At 46.6% G+C, this 18,312-nt stretch overlaps 1 protein-coding gene across 3 annotated transcripts in view; it reads left to right on the plus strand.

Annotated features, from left to right (window-relative positions):
- Positions 1–18,312, plus strand: part of MAST3 (microtubule associated serine/threonine kinase 3) — a 194,460-nt gene that overhangs the window by 38,946 nt on the left and 137,202 nt on the right. Inside the window, exon 1 of one of the 3 annotated variants that reach the window (XM_069217413.1) lies at positions 14,751–15,202. The exons of 1 other annotated variant lie outside the window; for it this stretch is intronic. In XM_069217413.1, the coding sequence (XP_069073514.1) occupies positions 15,120–15,202 (83 nt within the window). In that variant the 5' untranslated portion in view covers positions 14,751–15,119. Of the gene's footprint in view, positions 1–14,750; positions 15,203–18,312 lie in introns of those variants that run through there. One more of the 3 variants, XM_069217414.1, reaches the window with a different exon arrangement.

Here is an 18,312-nt window from a genome sequence, read left to right on the forward strand (position 1 = left end):
GATTCTTGTGCCGAAGGTCCCATGGAGGCCATTCGTTGTCCTGTCGCTACATTCAGACTACCACCACCAGCTCCCGGCCTTTTGGGTGTAATACCAACAACTGGGTTAGAATCTGCAACTGAGCTAGCCTTGCCTAGCTTCCTGGACAGGGCTCCCTCATCACCTGAAGGATCACTGAATGGGTTAATTCGAGGCTAACTTCAATATCACCGGCTTCTTTGGCACAGGGCACTAGAGCACTCAGTGACTGATAATTACATTTTGAACCAGCCCTCTGGCCTTGCTTAGTTTGTTAGGCACAGTATCCTTAAAAAGCAAATTCAGACCCCATAACGAAATTTCAGACCACCTCTAAACTCTATGGTTCACTCAATAAAAACAGTGCAATAATGCAAACATTAGACCCCGTAATACATTTTTGTTACCAAACCAACAACAGCTGGGTTCCTTGTATGGGTCACACAACAAGTGAAAGTGTAACTTTACTATAAGCAATGTTTTCCCATGCATGTTACGGACTCGACACAGGCCTCTTTTAACAACTCCGGACAACAGTTTCTGGACCATTCTTTCCCCACATTTTGACCCTCATTAAGTGTACTGTCAATTAAATTTGATTGGATCCCCTGAATCCACCTGGATACCCATCAGAGCCTTCTGCTCACCCCACAATCCCTGACTTTAAGAAATTATGCTCAGAACAGTCCACACGGCATCAACACTCCGGGTACAGAGGTAAATAAGTCAACTAACCGCATATGGGGAGTGAGCCTGACAAGCAGGACGCACCACGAGCCTAAGTAACTGACAGGTCACAGAATGCCTCGTCAACCAGGCATCAACACATGAACAGGATGGGGCAGGTGAAGGCACGCTCCATACAATACCTGTCCGTTAGGCCACCGCCAGCTGTCGCTCAAGCCGAAACCAACATACGACTTCCCAGAGGTGGATACTGCCAATGGTTCGCCTCCATTTTCACTGTACTTTAGTTTTCACAACCCTTTTGTGTACAAAACACTCCGAACACAAAGACGAAAGTGAGTGGAAGAGAGACTGGTGGATCAGGAAAGCCTGAGATGGTCAATTCTTGAACCTTCTTTAGTACAATTACAATTCATACATTTCAGCAAAGAAATGCAGGTTTTAATTTAATATTAGTAACAGAGAACCACTAACCCAAGACTAAAAAGTATTCTTGGGAATTGGTGATACACTGCCCGTAGCTGTGTGTCAGCAGTTTTCGCATTCATGGTGCACAAATTGGGGATCCTGTTGCGCTGCACAATACAAACACACAAAACAATGTGCCAATCACATGCTAAGACAGTCAACAAGTGTCATGCTTTATGCTGGTGTTAGGTATTGTCTTTCTGGTTTGTGCAGTAAAAACTGGCAAACAAACTATTATTATATCAAATACAGTGTTGCTTCATAGTTAAATTGTCAAAATCATTTGTTTTATCTTTTTTTTACCTATTGCTTTCGGTGTATTCGGCTTCTGCACTCACTGTGGTCAACTTCAGTAATGGTTCATGGTACCAGTCATAGGTCTATAGCCCTCTGGCCTTTCCTAACCGAGGTCTATAGACCTACAGCCTTTCCTACTCCAGGTCTACAGCCATCCAGCTTTTCCTACCCCAGGTCTACAGTCCTTTAGTCTTTCCTACTTCAGGTGTACAGCCCTCCTGCCTTTCCTACCCCAAGTCTATAGCCCTCCAGCCTTTCCTGTCCCAGGTCAATAGACCCAAAGTCTTTCCTACCTGAAGTCTATAGACCCCCAGCCTTTCCCACTCGAGGTCTACAGCCACCCAGCTTTTCCTACCCCAGGTCTATAGTCCTTTAGTCTTTTCTACCCCAGGTCTATAGCCCTCCAGCTTTTCTTATCCAAGGTCTATAGAACTAAATTATTTTCTACCCCAGGTCTATAGGCCTTTAGTCTTTCTTACTCCAGGTCTGTAGCCCTCCAGCCTTTCTTATCTCATGTCTATAGACCTACAGCCTTTCCTACCCAAGGCCTACAGACCTACAGCCTTTCCTACCCAAGGCCTACAGACCTACAGCCTTTCCTACCCCAGGTCTATGGACCTACAGCCTTCTTACCCCAGGTCTATAGGCCTATAGATTTTCTTACCTCAGGTCTACAGCCATCCATCCTTTGTTACCCCCAGTCTATAGCCCTCCAGCCTTTCCCACCACAGGTCCACAGTACTTCAGCCTTTCTTACCCCAGGTCACTAGACGTACAGCTTTTCTTACCCCAGGTATATAGACCTACAGCCTTTCCCACCCCAGGTCTATAGACCTACAGCTTTTCTTATCCCAGGTCTGTGGACCTACAACCTTTCTTACCCCAGGTGTACAGCCTTCTACCCTTTCCTAACCCAGGCCTCTAGTACTCTAGTCTTTCTCACCCTAGGTCTATAGCCCCCCCAGCCTTTCCTAACCTATTTCTATTACAAAATGATATCCTCTAATTTATTAATGCATTCCTATATACAAAAATATGGCTTAGTAAATACATGCTTTCCTGCTAAGATCGCTGCATGACCAGCAGGGCACACTTATAGCTCCCTGCATGGCTAACTCAGCGTTTCATTCTAACCCAAGTTGATAAACAGAATAACATTTTATTGCATACCAATAACACTTATCATTAACACTCACCTAGAAAATTACAGAACTCTAGAATTAGTGCAACATAAAAATGTTGAAATTATTATTACTATTTCTGTAGTAGAGGATTAAAGAAGTTGATTTTGACATCTAATAAAATATTTTGTTTCCGTAGAACACCCAGTTGTGAATATTATGCATCTTGCAAACCTGATCCTCAATCGCTTACTCAACCTTAGTTACACAAACATTCAAATTGTTCTGATTATTGTACGAACAATTATTCTTTTTCCACTTTGACAGAATTGAAGAAAGAGATGGTGAAGCCATAATTAATAATTTTTTATTTTGTGGGTCCTAGTTCCTCTGCGATTATAAGGGTACAGGTTTTTGCCACATTTCCCTAGAAACATCTGAAAAACAAACTATTAAGGATTGCGTTCAAATGAACTCAACTCAGAACAGAAGTCCTGATAAACTCAACTTGAACACAGGTACTTACCTACCCGATTGGGAACTAACCTCCCCTTCTTATCTTCAAATGCATTTCTCTTCTTCCTTCCCTTAAATATTCTGTCATAACCAAAAGAAGAGATTTAGGGTCTCATTACAACCCTGGCAAAAGTGACGATAGTACCGCCAACAGGCTGGCGGTACTACAGCCCGCATTATGATGGTGGCAGTCTCGCCACTGTCATACCACCGGGACCGCCAGGCTACTGCCATGGCAGTCCCGGCGGTTGTAATCCACCAGCTGTTCCATGGCGGTAAATACCGCCATGGAACAGCTGGAGGCCCCTACACTGCCCACGCACTTGGCGTGGGCAGTGCTTGGGCCCCCATGCACACCCCCATTGCGCAATCCACTGCCAGAATTATGCACCCGCCGCACCGCCAAATTGCCACCAGCTCCATTAGGAGCAGGCTGCAATGTTATGGCCGTACTCCCCGTTGGGCCTGCCCAGCGGGGATGTCAAATTACGGCCAGCGGATTTCAGGCCGAATTGCCTGACTGCTGGCTGTACAATATTGGCGGGCGACTTCCGTCGCCCGCCATTGTTGTAATGAGGGCCTTAGTGATTTACAGTGTTTAATATGTAGAATAATAGGTGTCGGGCCCAATGTTTCGCTCGCAATCCCATGGCCACCGCTATTGACGGTGGGAGTGCTGAACACCAAGACAGTGTCATTTTGATCCCATCTCATGCCTCTTTAATCCACCACCAGAGACTCCCTGCATCTCTATCTCCTTCCTGCAGTTATTTTCATCCTCGCTTTCTCCTTTTGTCACTGTTATTCTGACTTTCTCTTCCGTGATTTGCAGACGCCACGGTTTGCCCCCTAGTGACTGCAAGCGCTTTGACCTGTTGTAAGTCTTGTGGGCTCTTAACCACGCCCACCTCACACCCATCACTTTAATTCGTTTGTGGGCTTGCCTTTCAAAAATCACTTGGTGTTATTGGTAAATGCTTTACGTTTGTCCCGCCTTGGGGCGGTTTGGTTGCCGCATTGGACACCAACCCTGTTACAGGGATAATTGTACGATTGTCGATATACTTCATCATGGGCGAACTACTTTTTACTTTTATCTGCACTTTGTGGCTCCCATGGCGCTCACAGCCCTCAGATCGCAAACTTGATTGCCGGTATCATTTTTACATTATATGCACATTGATCTGCTTAGTACAAGTTCTTTGCAGTGGGCATATTAACCCTGTGCGCTACCTTACGATGACGCCAAGCTTGCACTAGGCAAAAGTATGTTCCCTTGGCTGCCATGGTGCTCTCAGCGCTCAGAGTGCGAACTCGATCGCCGGTATTGTGTTTACATTATATGCACTCTGATCTGCTTAGTACAAGTTCTTTGCAGCAGGCATATTAACCCTCAGCACTACCTTATGATGACTCCAAGCTTGCACTAGGCAAAAGCACATTCTGTGTCCAGAAAGAACATAAATTCCCAGAGTTATTTTGACATTTCTACATTAAATGCACTTTGTGATTTCCCTAGCACATGTACTTTGTATCAGGCACATTAACCCTCTGCGCTACCTTATGAGTCCAAGCTTCCACTAGACAAAAGTATGTTCTCTCTCCAAAAAGAATATTACTCGCCAGAGTTATTTTGACACTTTTACATTATATGCACTCTGGTCTGCTTAGTACACGTTCTTTGCAGCACACATATCCATTCTGGGACTTGTAGTTTTATTTTAATAATGTGATACAAGCTGGAAACCAGCCCTTGAAGTAGTATTTGTAAGTACTTGAAGTTGTCCAGCTCCCTAGTTCGATGAGTGATTCGCTCATTTAGTTTCTGTTCCAGCTTTGCATTCTGGGACTTGAAGTTTTGTTTTTATAATGTGATACAAGCTGTGAATACAAAGCAGAAACCTGACTAGATGAACTACACGCATTTGAGTCTGTGAAACCTGAGCTGGGTGTGCGTGTATTTATAAAATTAACCTCGGGGAGAGCTTACAGTTGATTATGCTGTACAATGGTCAATATTTTATAACTAATATTTCAGTTCAAGACTGACTGAGGATCATTAATATCATGTAAGGTGGCTCTCTTCAAGCATGTGAAAAATCATGAGTGTTTTGTTCGATTCCCCAGACCGCAGTAAAGGGACAGTGATCCAGTAAGCATGCATTCTTGGAGAACAATTATTAATTCATTGCACCAAGGGCAATGTCGCCTGTACCAACTGGCAAGTAAATAAATTATGCACCTGGGAGTAGTTTGTGTTTTAAGGGCCTTGTTTAAAAACATATTCCAGTAGGCCTACTAGCCCTTTATTTATAAGCAGGGCCACTGGAATTATGTGGCAGAAAGGACCAAAATATGCGGCATGGTTGACCGAATAGTCTGGCAAAAAAGTCCAGTTATGCATTTAAAATGCCAATAGCTCCAACCCAAGTAAATGCAAGACCTATTGCATTGCAAATGCTTGTTTTTAGGTGGGTGCCCCACTCATGCCCCTGCTTCACTCTTCACCATGCCTCCAGGGATTGCGCCACCTCCAGCTACAGCACTGCTTAATTAGGCCCTGCAGTGCTTATGGCAAAATGTCAGTTAGAAAAATAAATGCGGCACAAAGTCCGCTGCTCCCCTTTCTCCTAATTTCCCACATTTTTCTTTTTCTGTCTTTTGCTCTGGGTCAAAGTCTGGAGTCGATGAGTAGGTGCGGGACTCTAATCTTCAGTCTGCAACCACTGGCTCAAATTAAGCACTCGCGTTTTGTAAACCTCATGAATACATTAATACCTATATTTATAAATAATAAAATTAATTTAAGGCAGCTCAGAGATCCCGCAGAACAGACTGGGAGCTCAAAATATGCCTGCCAGGCCTCTGCCCATGGAGCAGCCCGGTGATGACCTGGCGGGCCAGCAGCTTACCTGTAATGATCTACACGGCTCCCTAAAAGTGCACTAGTCGGAAGCTAGAAGTAGCCTTCATACTTGTGTATACTGCTCTTATCAACATATTTGTAGAGTGAAAATCAAAAAAGAGTCAACATAAAAATGTTTGAGGGTGGAAGGAAACCTTTCTAAGCACTGCAGCTGCCAACACTTGGAATTTCTTCCCCGTTACATATCCGGGATCAAATTGCATCTGCCTTTTATAAAAGCCATTTTTCTTTGTAACATCCTGGTTAGTGCCTAGGTTAAGAAGCCGGGATACATCTGTAGGGCATTCTGGGTATTTACTTTTCGCTAGCTTCTTTAAAGGGATCAGGAGATGAGACAGACTACCTCAGGGTCAGCACTCAGCGCCTAGACGCCTTAGGGCAGTGGTTCCCAACCTGTGGTCCGGGGACCCCTGGGGGTCCGCGAACACTTCTCAGGGGGTCCGCGACTGCTTAGAAAATTAAATATTATGAACAGCTTAGGGCCCCAGCTTTCAGTAATGACTCAGTGGGGGGCCCTTGATTGATTCCAATAAAGATTTGGTGGGGGTCCAGGGCTCCAGTAATGATAAAGTGGGGGTCCACAGAAGTCAAAAGGTTGGAACCACTGCCTTAGGCCATTGCTGCGCTTTATAAATGTATTGTTCATCCATTCTCTGTTGTTTAAAATACAAATTCAAATGCAATTGTTACATTTCAAAAAGTGTTACAATGTTATATTTCAAAAACAGATATTAGGAATATATAGAATTATAAATTACAAATTGAAACAGTGTTATATTTCAAGTAATCCTTCTCGTAATGGCTGGGTGACTGATCGATACTATAAGTGATAGCGACATTGGGAGGATCCATCTGTGGAGTTAACATATTTATTTATTTAGAATTTGTTCTCTGGCATCTTGCATGTCGGTGCACATAAATTTTGTGTGTGCTAGTTGTGAGTGTGAGTACCACCATATGTTTTACAGGAAGAAGTTCTCAAGTTTTCAAAGTTCATGCATTCTGGTACTTATAGTCATTTCATGACATTAAAAGTGCAAGACTACAAATCTCAAGATGCAAAAACCCTGGCATTAGGCGATCCTCATGCATGGACTTTAGAAACTTAAGTGATCCGAAGGGAGCAGACGTAGCCACCCAACACCATTGGTTGGGGTAGACTTGAGTGCTGGTAGCACCGGTAAATGGAACGGAAGAGCTTTAAGGACTCTGGATAACCTCTGGCGGGTCACCACTTGACATAGCTGTGGACAGCAGGTAAACAAGTTGTAAAACATTCTTTCTAGATACCATAACGACCCTCAAGAAGTCATACACTAGTTTGAACTCATTCTGGTGCTAATTTTGAGATGATTACAGTGCTTAACTTGTGCTTCCTGTTTCTGGTGCGAAGCACCGGCACTTATTTTTGAGGGCCGGCACTTATTTTTGAGGGCCGGCACTTATTTTTCTGCCTCAAGCATTTACTGTTTGCAAAAGACACATATGGGAAAGATGGAGGAAGAGAAAAACGTAAAAGCGTCACAATAGGAGAAAGCAGAAAGCACCAAGAGTGAGCTGAAGGGTCAGGGAGTGGCTGTAAATGGATTGAAGAGGCCTGAGATGGCTTCAGGATTACGCTGCCTCAGTATTCCATGTTTGCACATTTAATTGCAGCAGCCACGTGTTTAATAGGAGGGCTTTGGGCACCAGCACGTTTTTATTTACAAATTAATCACTGACTGAAGTGTTCAAAATAGTATTCCAATTAACAGAAACGTTACCCTTAATTAGGGTGACCAGATCTTGAGATCTAATGACGAGACATTCTGCAGAAACAGAAGGACTACAATTTTAAAGCAACTGAGCAGCGCAGAATGACAGCCCTTATCAACATAGGAACACAGAAGAGGCACTAAGAAAATAAATAAAATGTAATTTTTAAAACAAACATTACACCTGTTAATTAAATTGCTTACTTATAACAGCTGCTAACTGGCCCTGCTTTGGAACACTCAAAAAGTACCTCTCCTGGTTTTCAGTTGTCCTCCTCTAAAAAAAATCTGGGACAAGAGCCAAATTTGCAGAAATCTGCTGGGACAGCTGGTGAAAAACCAGGACTGTCCCAGCAAATCTCGGAAGCCTGGTCTCCCTACCCAAAATAGACGACAGTATGGTAAAAACATGCTTTTCATGTAGAGAAGTTACATGAATGTTACACCTGTGATTCTGCTCTAGGCTGTTCCCTTGAAATCAGTTTCTGAAAATGGTATGATTGAAATGGTGACTCCTCAAATTCCATAGTCAACTTTATTGCTATGATTCACGCATTAGACACATATTGTAGTGCATTTTAATTCCATTTGCATTGCGCTTCACCACAGTGAGCCCACATGTGTGAGTAACTCCAAAGCTTCTGTTTGTCTCTGTAGTTAGTCAACAACAAAAAGTACACTGTTCCTGGAACTGGGGGGACGATTTAAGTTTCAGGAGCAAGAGCCCTCACACACCCAGATGGGTGTCATGCTTCATCATAGGGAAGCTCCTCGTCAGACCGGCGGTGCAATATCTGACGGGCTCCCCTTTCGGGGGCTCTTTACCGGAGATCTTTTAATGAATCAGGGGTGGCTGCCGTAAAGATAATGAAGGTCAGACACTCCTTATGGCAGGAGAGTGGATATTAAAATTGATTAGGAACTCCTACTTAGTCTACTTTTACTGGTTTATCTCAGGGAGTAACGATCAAGATTAAAAACAAACAAAAAAGTGGCAAATGAGGATAATGATCAACCACTTTACAAATGCCTGGAGATCTGGGAAGTTATCACCTGACCCCTAGGGTCTGGTCAACATGTTTCGCGTCGTGCTGGATCAGTGAGCTAGGTGATGTTGAAAACATTAAAAAAAAAAAAAAAAGTTTTTTTTTATTTTTTTTTTTTTATGTTTTCAACATCACCTAGCTCACTGATCCACTCTGGGTGTTGTGGTCATTTAACCGTGTATATTATATTTTATTGTACTTATTTCTTAGGGCGACTTTTTTTTATTTGGATTTTTGACGAGACAGTACACACAAATGTAAGTGACTGTTACTTCTTTCCACATATATAATAGATAGTGTCTTTGTTGTTTTTGTTACAGTCAGGAGAAGCGTAGTTTATTATAGGTCCTGATGAAGCGTTAAAGGATCTTTCATGACCGCACGACGCGAAACATGTTGACCAGACCCTAGGGGTCAGGTGATAACTTCCCAGATCTCCAGGCATTTGTAAAGTGGTTGATCATTATCCTCATTTGCCACTTTTTTGTTTGTTTTTAATCTTGATCGTTACTCCCTGAGATAAACCAGTAAAAGTAGACTAAGCAGGAGTTCCTAATCAATTTTAATATCCACTCTCCTGCCATAAGGAGTGTCTGACCTTCATTATCTTTACGGCAGCCACCCCTGATTCATTAAAAGATCTCCGGTAAAGAGCCCCCGAAAGGGGAGCCCGTCAGATATTGCACCGCCGGTCTGACGAGGAGCTTCCCTATGATGAAGCATGACACCCATCTGGGTGTGTGAGGGCTCTTGCTCCTGAAACTTAAATCGTCCCCCCAGTTCCAGGAACAGTGTACTTTTTGTTGTTGACTAATTTGGTTGGGAGAACGTACACTGGACCTTTAATCCTCCCTATCCCTCTCTTTGTTGGTGTCTCTGTAGTTACCCAAGTGTTATTCATAGAATACCGGCCTACTATTGCGCGTTATTTGTGTATGCTATTGGAATATGGTGTGATTCAGTAGTGCTTTCTCCTAAAAGCACAGGAGTGTGCACCCTATCTCTGTATTTATTTTTCAGTGCTTGAGTTCTGAGTCTTTACCCCCACACTAGCTCTGTGAGACGCCCGCCTGACACTGTTTGCCCCCGGGTTTACGTGCACAAGGCGTGTACTTATTCACAGACATACACAGTAGGGCATGCGCTATTGCCACCAAACTGGGTCGGGCAGTTCCATTTGCTGGTTAGGAGTCCTGTGTGTTTTGAGCTGTCTATTGGTTATGTTTGGTAATTTTTTTATTTAATTGGTTGGATCCTTCTGCTCTGCTTAAATACTGAAAGATCCAAAAACCTATCTACCTATCTATCTATCTATCTATACTGCAAGTGGATCCAGCAGAAACCATTTGTCAATAGCGAACTGGAAAGACCCTCAGAGATACTTACTTTTGCTTTGAAACCTAATTTACTTTCTGGGTATCAGATCCCCCGGGATAGTGTGGTGAACACTCCTCGCCCATTGGTATGTTACTGTGTCATTCACATTTTCTTTCTGCCCATTACAACATACAGCATCCAGAAATGGGTCAACCCCACTTCAGCTATTGGCTTAGTTCATTGTGAGTGACAGCATTCTGCCCTCTCACAGGCACCACATCGAAACACAAAGTAGTATCCCTCAGTGCAAGGACTACTATGGCAATGGGTGCTTTTTGAGACAAAAACATATTTTTGCTTTTTAGCCACTGTTTTGTTAGATTGACAAGGACCCAGCAACTCCACCATCAATAAAGTTTTGCAAAAACATAACAAAAAACAATCATTGGAGGTTGGCAGCTGCAAGACTTGCTGGCTGTTCCAATGCTCGTTTCTTACATGCATTTTGGTCCATGTACGTTTACTAGGCAACTGCATAACTCACTTTCTGTTGAGGAGGAAATATTAGAACTCGTTCTGAAAAAGCGCCAAGACACACTTCAGTTTCCGCATGAGCTATAGGTGGCGAATGAAACTTTGCGTGCATCCTGCCAGAGTTGGGTTTTGCCATGGTAGTCCTGCCACTCTAGTTGATGCCAAGGTGAGCCAGCAGCTAATCTCCGACTAACTCCTGCAGCAGGGAGAGTCCGGGAGGACACCCAGGGTTTTGGCCCACATCTCAGGCGCCATCTGTTTGCATCTCAGGGGACCCGGCCCTCCCGCTCTCTGGAAGCATTGTTCGCGGCTCCTGATGGCAGAGTGCGGGCACTTCCCCCCTCCACTCGCTCCCGCCCTTTTCTTTCTGTCTGGCGCTCGCTTCACGCTCCGCACCGTATGCAAAGCAGCCCCAGCCAGCTGCCGTGCCAGACAAGGGGACAAAGGCCTGCTCAGTCCAGCTGTAACACGAGGCCTGCATGCCGGGGCATGGCAAGGGCTGACAGCCACCTGCGGCAACCCGGGCTTGGCATCACAAAATAATCTATTGTATGTTTGTTTAACACGTCTAGCAATTAACTCACTTCTGCTCTATGGTAATGGTGGGGGTATAACTCATATACAATTGTTTGTAAAAGGAAGTGTCGAATTTTGGAGGTAATGCTTATTTTTTCCTTTGTAGTGCTTACTGCCACTATTCTGTGAAATCCAAGAGAAATAATGCGCATTACTGTTAGCCAACTCAATAACACTTAGTTTATCAAGACACGGTAGCATGAAAGGCAGAGATGGCCCTGCATGATTCGAATAAATAACAGGTATGTTACACACACATGGGGCTAGGGCTTAAAACTGACTTTAATTTGACTTATTCTGACCCTCTAGTAGTCTAGCTAATAATATGTTCTTTCACAAATTATGACAATCAGTGTGAGTACCGAGCGCAATGCATGTCATGGCTACCATGTGAAGTTCAAGATGCATCTGTTTTGGAAAGTTCTCTTTACACACAGGCAACACCAGGGTCAAAGGTTGCACATCTGGTGGGTTTACACCATTAGTCATGGTGGGGTGGGGGGTTAAGTCTGGGCTGAGATGGAGAGAGACACCCCTCATCATCCCACACTACGTAAAATCTCTCCTTCCAAAGCCTGATTTGTGATCTGTGGGGTAAAAAAAAGTCTTAAGATTATCACATCTTCCTACAGCTTCTGTCACATTTTACTGCTCAATGTCCACCCTCTGAAGAATGGTAAACAGTACATCCTCTCAGAGGATAAACTTTTTACCCCACCCCCATCTGGGTCTGAGTATGGTAACCTCCTCAGTGAGAATGTTCTCCCGCTCTTGTTCTTTGCTGTATACCTTCCTGTAATAGTCACTTCCGACTAATGGTGAGGACACAATTCCCACATAAGTTGATTTTTCCAACCCCATAACCTTCGTAAAATGGTAAACCTCCAAGTAGAGGTGGTTAATTCCTATTCCGTCCATCAAAAGACCCCTTCCCTCAATAGTTGTGTTTTATCCACCCCTCTTCCCTCTATGGAATAGTCTACGCCATCAGGAGATTGGGTTCCCCTCCGTCTGAAGATTGGTTTCTCTCACATTCTGTGGAATTGTACACCTATGCTTTAGAGGTATCGCTCATATTCCTGCTCCCACTCTGACACGGCCCGCAGCTCGGAATAGGTTCTGGCCCTCCTCTCTTCCCTTGATAGGCTCGCCCATCCCTGCAGGAGTGTTCATCTCTAACTGATGCCCCAGTAGCACGCTGCATCTCTTTGTAAGAGCCTCCCCACCTTCCAGAATGGTACAGCGCAACTTGATAGGTGTGCAACTTATCATCAGGACACCATGTTTCATTTGACTAGCCAATGATTTATAGTCTTGGTTAGCGTCCATCGAAATCATTAGACTAAGACACATGATATTTATAACTGGCAAAGAACTGGATAGAGGGTGGTGGCAACCCTAAAGTTTGTTCTGTAGACTGGTCCAACGTCTGAGTAAAGGGGTCGTTCTTTCCCCTACTTCCCTCTGTAGAACGGTCTGGCCATCCAGAGTTATTCAACCACATTAACCCCACCTCCTTGTGGACTTTAAGAACCCCCCTCCTAAGTAGAAATGGTCTAGCTTCATTCAGAATTAGCTGCCCCCTGCCAAACGGAGTGTTGCCTCTGTTCACTCTCTCTTTTCAGTGGTACCTTCCTCACCGATGGTTTGGTTCATCCTCCCCTCAAGCACCTTGTCCCCCCAAAATGTGTCCTTCTTTTTGTTTCTTTTCTTTCTGCCGATTTTTGACTTCCAACCCATATGGCGATACATCCTCCCTCTACGACCCCCTATTTAATTGTAGAAAGTTTTTTTTACTCTGTAGAATACTTATTTATTCTCGCCATCTGTAGCAGTAGCTCTTGTCTTCTGAGATTTCCCCTCCATGTTCCTAGACGCTGCAGCATTATATTCCCCTGTCCATTTAATGAGTTAATTTCCTTCTGCTGTTCCTTTACAATTATTTCCTTCCAGTGTGTTGTGCCCTGTTCCCCACCAAACCTTTACCACACTAAGGGCCTGATTACAACTTTGGAGGAGGTGTTAATCCATCCCAAAAATTGATGGTAAAGTGACGGATATACCACCAGCCGTATTACGAGTCCATTATATCCTATGGAACTCGTAATACGGCTGGTGGTATAACCGTCACTTTACCGTCACTTTTGGGACAGATTAACACCTCCTACAAAGTTGTAATCAGGCCCTAAGTTTGTCCTTACACTTCTGACCCTTCTATCATGGTTGTTTCTGCACCTGTAAAATGGCTGCTCTTCCATTAGAAACTGACTATAGTCTTCCCCCAACACTAGAAGGAATTAGTCTCCAGCTTCCTACCCTGAAGAACGTTTCACCCTCCTGCCACTGTTGAACAGTGGGGCCTCATCTGCCTTCCGTGCTAACTGGTTGTTATTCTGCTTGCCTGTGGAGTACCCCAATGTCAGTCTGCCCCTGTTAAATGGTTTGACTTCCCTTTTCCCCCTCTTCTGGAATGGTTTGCTGTTCTTCCTCCTCCGCTGTAGTCTGTTCCTCGCCACCAGGGTTCCGCTTCCCTCTTCCTCTGCTAGAACAATGATTCCTCTTCCACTCTCCGCGTAGAATGGCTTGTCCCCCCTCTACAGTGGTATCTCCCATTGCTTTTATCTGGGTCGTGGTCTGCTCCACTCCCGTGCAATGGCCTCCCATTCTCCTGCAGAGTGGTACCCAGCCATCACTCCTCTGTATGGTGGTACATCCTCCTCCTCTGCAGGATGGTAAATCCCTCTTCTCAGAAAGAATGGTTCCCTTGTCACCTTCATAAAGGTTCTCCCCGACCCTTTAGGATGAACCCCCCTCCTCTCCTCATAAACAATGGATAATCCTCCTTCCTCCCTGTCGAGTGGTAACCCCACTTCCCTCCACATAGGATGGCCCTCTCCTCCCTCCCCCCAAACCATGCAATGGTAGCTTCCTGTCTCCATCCCAATGGTTTCACTTCCCTGGTTCATTCCTCTTCGGGGTTGTTCTCTCTGTAGAATGCTCCCACCAATACTCGTTTACCCCGTGCACCCCACACCTCCTGTTTCCACTCAGCAGTGCTTTTTTTCCCTCTGACCCCACCACAGGCTACATGATGGTTTGACCTGCTCCCCCCACCTAGTGGAGCCTCTTCCTCTGATGGTCCCCATTTCCCCTGCCCTAGGGTTCCTCTCCCGCCTCTTCCTCGAAAAGGGGTCTGCCCCCTCTGCCTTTCCCCCATGCACCTCCTTCTGCCACCCGATGGTTCCTCCGTCCGCCTCGTGCCCCTCCTCCCGCCGCCCATTGGTCCCTCCGTCCTCCGCGCGCCGCTCCTCCCACTGCTCATTGGTCCCTCCCTCCGTCCCAGTTGTCCCTACCTCTGCCTCGCGCACCTCCTCCCGCTGCCCAATTGTCCCTCCCTCTGCCTCGAGCCCTTCCATCCGTTCCCCACTCGGTCCCGCCCCCATGTCCCATTGGACCCTCCCTCTGCCTCGCGCCCCTCCTCTCGCTCCCCAGTGGTTCCTCCCCTCTCTCGCGCTGGTGATGTCACCGCCCGGGCTTCCTGTGCATGGCCGGTTCTGCGGCTCAGATACGGGATGGAGTGGTAGCCGCGGGCGGGCGAGCGATGCTGCGGAGGCTGGAGCCGGGGTACCCGAGGCAGGAGGCCGAGCCGTGGGACGGGAGGACAGGCGTCATGTGTACTGAGTGACCCGGGCGCCAGAGCACCGCTGACCCCTCCCCCCCGCCACCATGGAAGTCTACTCCCCGGGCCCTGCCAGCCTGCCCCACCGCCCGGGGCCGGAGGGGCCCTGTGAGCCCCGGAGCCGCAGACTGCCCCGCCGGGTATGACGGGGCCGCAGGAGCCTGAACAAAGGAGGCCGCGATGTCAGACCCCAGCTACTGGAGAGCCCCGTCGAGCCACCGCAGCCACCTCCACAAGGGGGCGCTGCTGCAGCGCTCCAAGAGGTGAGGGCAGCGAGGGGCCGCTGGTGCAGTGCAAGGGGGCCGCTGGTGCAGTGCAAGGGGGCCGCTGCACGCTCCGAGAGGGGTGGGGCAGTACTGGGGTGGGGGGCAATACTGAGGGACCGCTGCTAGGGCAAGAGGGGGCAGTGCCGGGGCGGGGGAGGGGTACTGCACGCTCCAAGAGGTGTGGGGCAATACTGGGGTGGGGGGCTTCCAAGGGGTGAGGGGCAATTGCTCCCTGTAGTGCAAGAGGGGGCAGTGCACGGGGGGCTGCTGCAGCAGCTGAGGGCCAATACTTAGGGACCGCAGCTCTAGGGCAAGAGGGGGCAATTCACGGGGGGGTACTGCACGCTCCAAGACGTGAGGGGCAATACGATCTGATGCTGTAATGCAGAAGTGGGCAGAGCAGGGGGGGCTGATTCACCTTCTAAGAGACAAGAGGCAATTGCTTCTGTAGTGTAAGGGAGGGTCGAGGAGAGCCTGCAGTGCTGGTTACTGGGGGGTAACCAGAGGAGGCAATGCTGCACCGCTGTAACAGGTGAGGGGCAGTACTGCAATACTGGGGTGGATCTGATGCTGCAGTAATGCAATGCCGCAGGGTGTTGCTGCCTCCAGGAAGTCTGAGAGGAGCCTGCTCCTGCAGTGCAGGGTGGGGGGTAACTAAAGGATGCGATGCTGCAGCGCTCCAAGCGGCGTGGGGCGGTTGCTCTTACTATAGTGCCACAAGTCTGCATCTGCAGTGCAAGATGAGGGCAGTGCTCCAAGAGCCGAGGGGTAATACTGCAGTACGGGGGTGGATCTGATGCCGTTGTGCAAGAGGGGGCAATTTAAGATGACATCGCTCCAGCAGGTGGCAGTACGGCAGTAATGGGGTGGATCCGCTGAATAGTGCAAGAGGGCGCTGGGTAGGTAGGTGGTGCCCTGAGATTGCCCTGGGTGGTTGTGGAGAGTGGTGCTGGGAGGCCTGCAGCAGTGTCGGGGTCTGCAGGGGCAAGAAATGGGGACTAGTGCTGCAGTAGGTGAGGGGGCAGTAGCCATACTGGGAGCCCTTTTGTAGCACTTTAGGGGCATGGGCGACACAAGGGGTGCTGTTATTGCCTTTTCCACATGGGTATTACGAATGGTCATGTTGTATTACTTCAGGAGGTAAGAGGTCTGTGCCGTTGTGGGTAGGATGCAAAAAAACTTGCAAAACTGAGCGTCACTTGAACCAGTGCCTTCCTGAAGTGCTACAAGTACTTGGACCTCTCTTCTCCCAGCCCTTCACACGGACACCCTCTCATGCCACCTTTAAGAAAGAACTTGAGATCCTTCTTTACGAAGACACTGACTAGACTATAAGCGCTCTCACATTTGATGGACAGTTTGGGGCAAGACAAGGGATGGCTGTAACTCGTGTAATTTGCTGTAGTGTAATTACTCCAAATTTCAGCAAGGAGCGTAGCCCTGCATTTAATGGTGTGTTCTTGGCACAAAATGCTGCCTGGCATCCAGACTTAACCAGAAGATGCATTTTGAACTAATGCAATAGAGCTACATGCGACAGAACAGGAACAGCAATGGTCACTCGCGCTCTGCTCCTGTGCTCTTGGGTATGCATTTTCCCCCCATGTTGTCCCCAATAAACGCAAACAGGCATAATCAGGTAATTTTGATTCACAATAGTAAGACAAAATAACGCTGATGTAATTAACATTTTGCCCAGGCCTAGTTAAGACCCTATTGGTTCAAACACTTTAATTGGTTTGCTTACATGGTTGTTCTCAGTCGTCTGAACAGCTCACGATCTACTGCTTTGGACCATGTTCATCCTGCACAAAATAAAAAATAAATAAAGCATATAGGACTCGTAGGACATTATAGGATGTAGTGTCCTGCAGAGAGAAATACAACAGATGGAGGTACACAATTGGCAGTAAACCCTGGGTGGATTTGAGAAGGGGGGGTGACAGACTTATTGGCACATACGCTGGCAACGAGTGGCTCGCACAGCAATATGTTTTTGTTGCAACAATGAAAGGTACTTAATGTGGCAGAAGAGGAAGAAATGCTGCTGTGATCAGAGATGCAACAAGACCGGTTGAACTAAAGCATGTTGCTTAAATGTGGGGCCGGGCACATGGTGTGCTATGGAGGTGTAAGTATGGGCAGAGGCAGATTTAGGTAAGAGATTCAATTGCCCTCTACACCATTGGCAGAAACTAGCTGGTATGAACAAACTTTAAAGGCTGTGGGTTTGAGTGGAGGGATCTGGTGGCCTCCAGTTGTGACAGTGGCTGGGAAAAGTTATCCTTTTCAGTCATGAATAACTTCTCCAGTCCTGCTGTTCCTTTCTCTGTTGATTGTTTAGTTTAAGGGCTTTTGAAGGTCCACAGTTCAGTTGGGGAACCTTCTAAATAAAATGAATTAATAGTTGACTAGTGACACTCTCTAAAATGTGGTCAGGCTTTCTTGTGCTGCCTTTAAAACTTTGAAAGCAAAACTTCAAGAATCATATGGAGAAATGCATGCAATGCACTTCCGCTGCCCCTGTAGGTTTACCAAATTGATGTGAGTGGTGTACTGTATCTGGCACTTAATAAGGCTGTACAAGCCCTAAAAAGGGCACCTGGGCACTGGACAAAAACAGTGCCAGGAACGGGATTACAAAAAGAGGTTTTGAAGGAGGATGATGAGGTGCAGTTTTTTGCTTACATGTAGTAGTGAGTGTGAGATGTAGTGTCCTGCAGAGATAAAGACATCTGATGAGGCCCTGCAGAAGTCATGAGGGATGGAAATTATATTCTAGTTGCATTATATAGCGTTTAATATCCCTGGTGAGGCGCTGATGTGCTTTTCTGATGGGTTTCGCACTGCTCTAGTTTTTGGGAAGGGTGTTGTGTTGTAGTGGTCTATGTGGGGAACAGTTCAGAGTTGTGCGAGTTGGGCTCGTATCGTGTTGCGTGCTGCTCCTTGGCGCGAGCTACAGTGAGACTAAGTGAGCCATGAGTTGCATCAGTTTAGCAGGCGTGTGTGGTTGGAAGGGTGTGGGAGTGAAGTGTGGCGTATGTGGGAAGTGTCATGTTTGTATGCGTGATTGGCAGAGGCTGCTCGCGTTGTCGCTGTAGTTTTCA

The sequence above is a fragment of the Pleurodeles waltl genome, chromosome 12, assembly GCF_031143425.1.
Source record: "Pleurodeles waltl isolate 20211129_DDA chromosome 12, aPleWal1.hap1.20221129, whole genome shotgun sequence".
NCBI classification, from domain to species: domain Eukaryota; kingdom Metazoa; phylum Chordata; class Amphibia; order Caudata; family Salamandridae; genus Pleurodeles; species Pleurodeles waltl.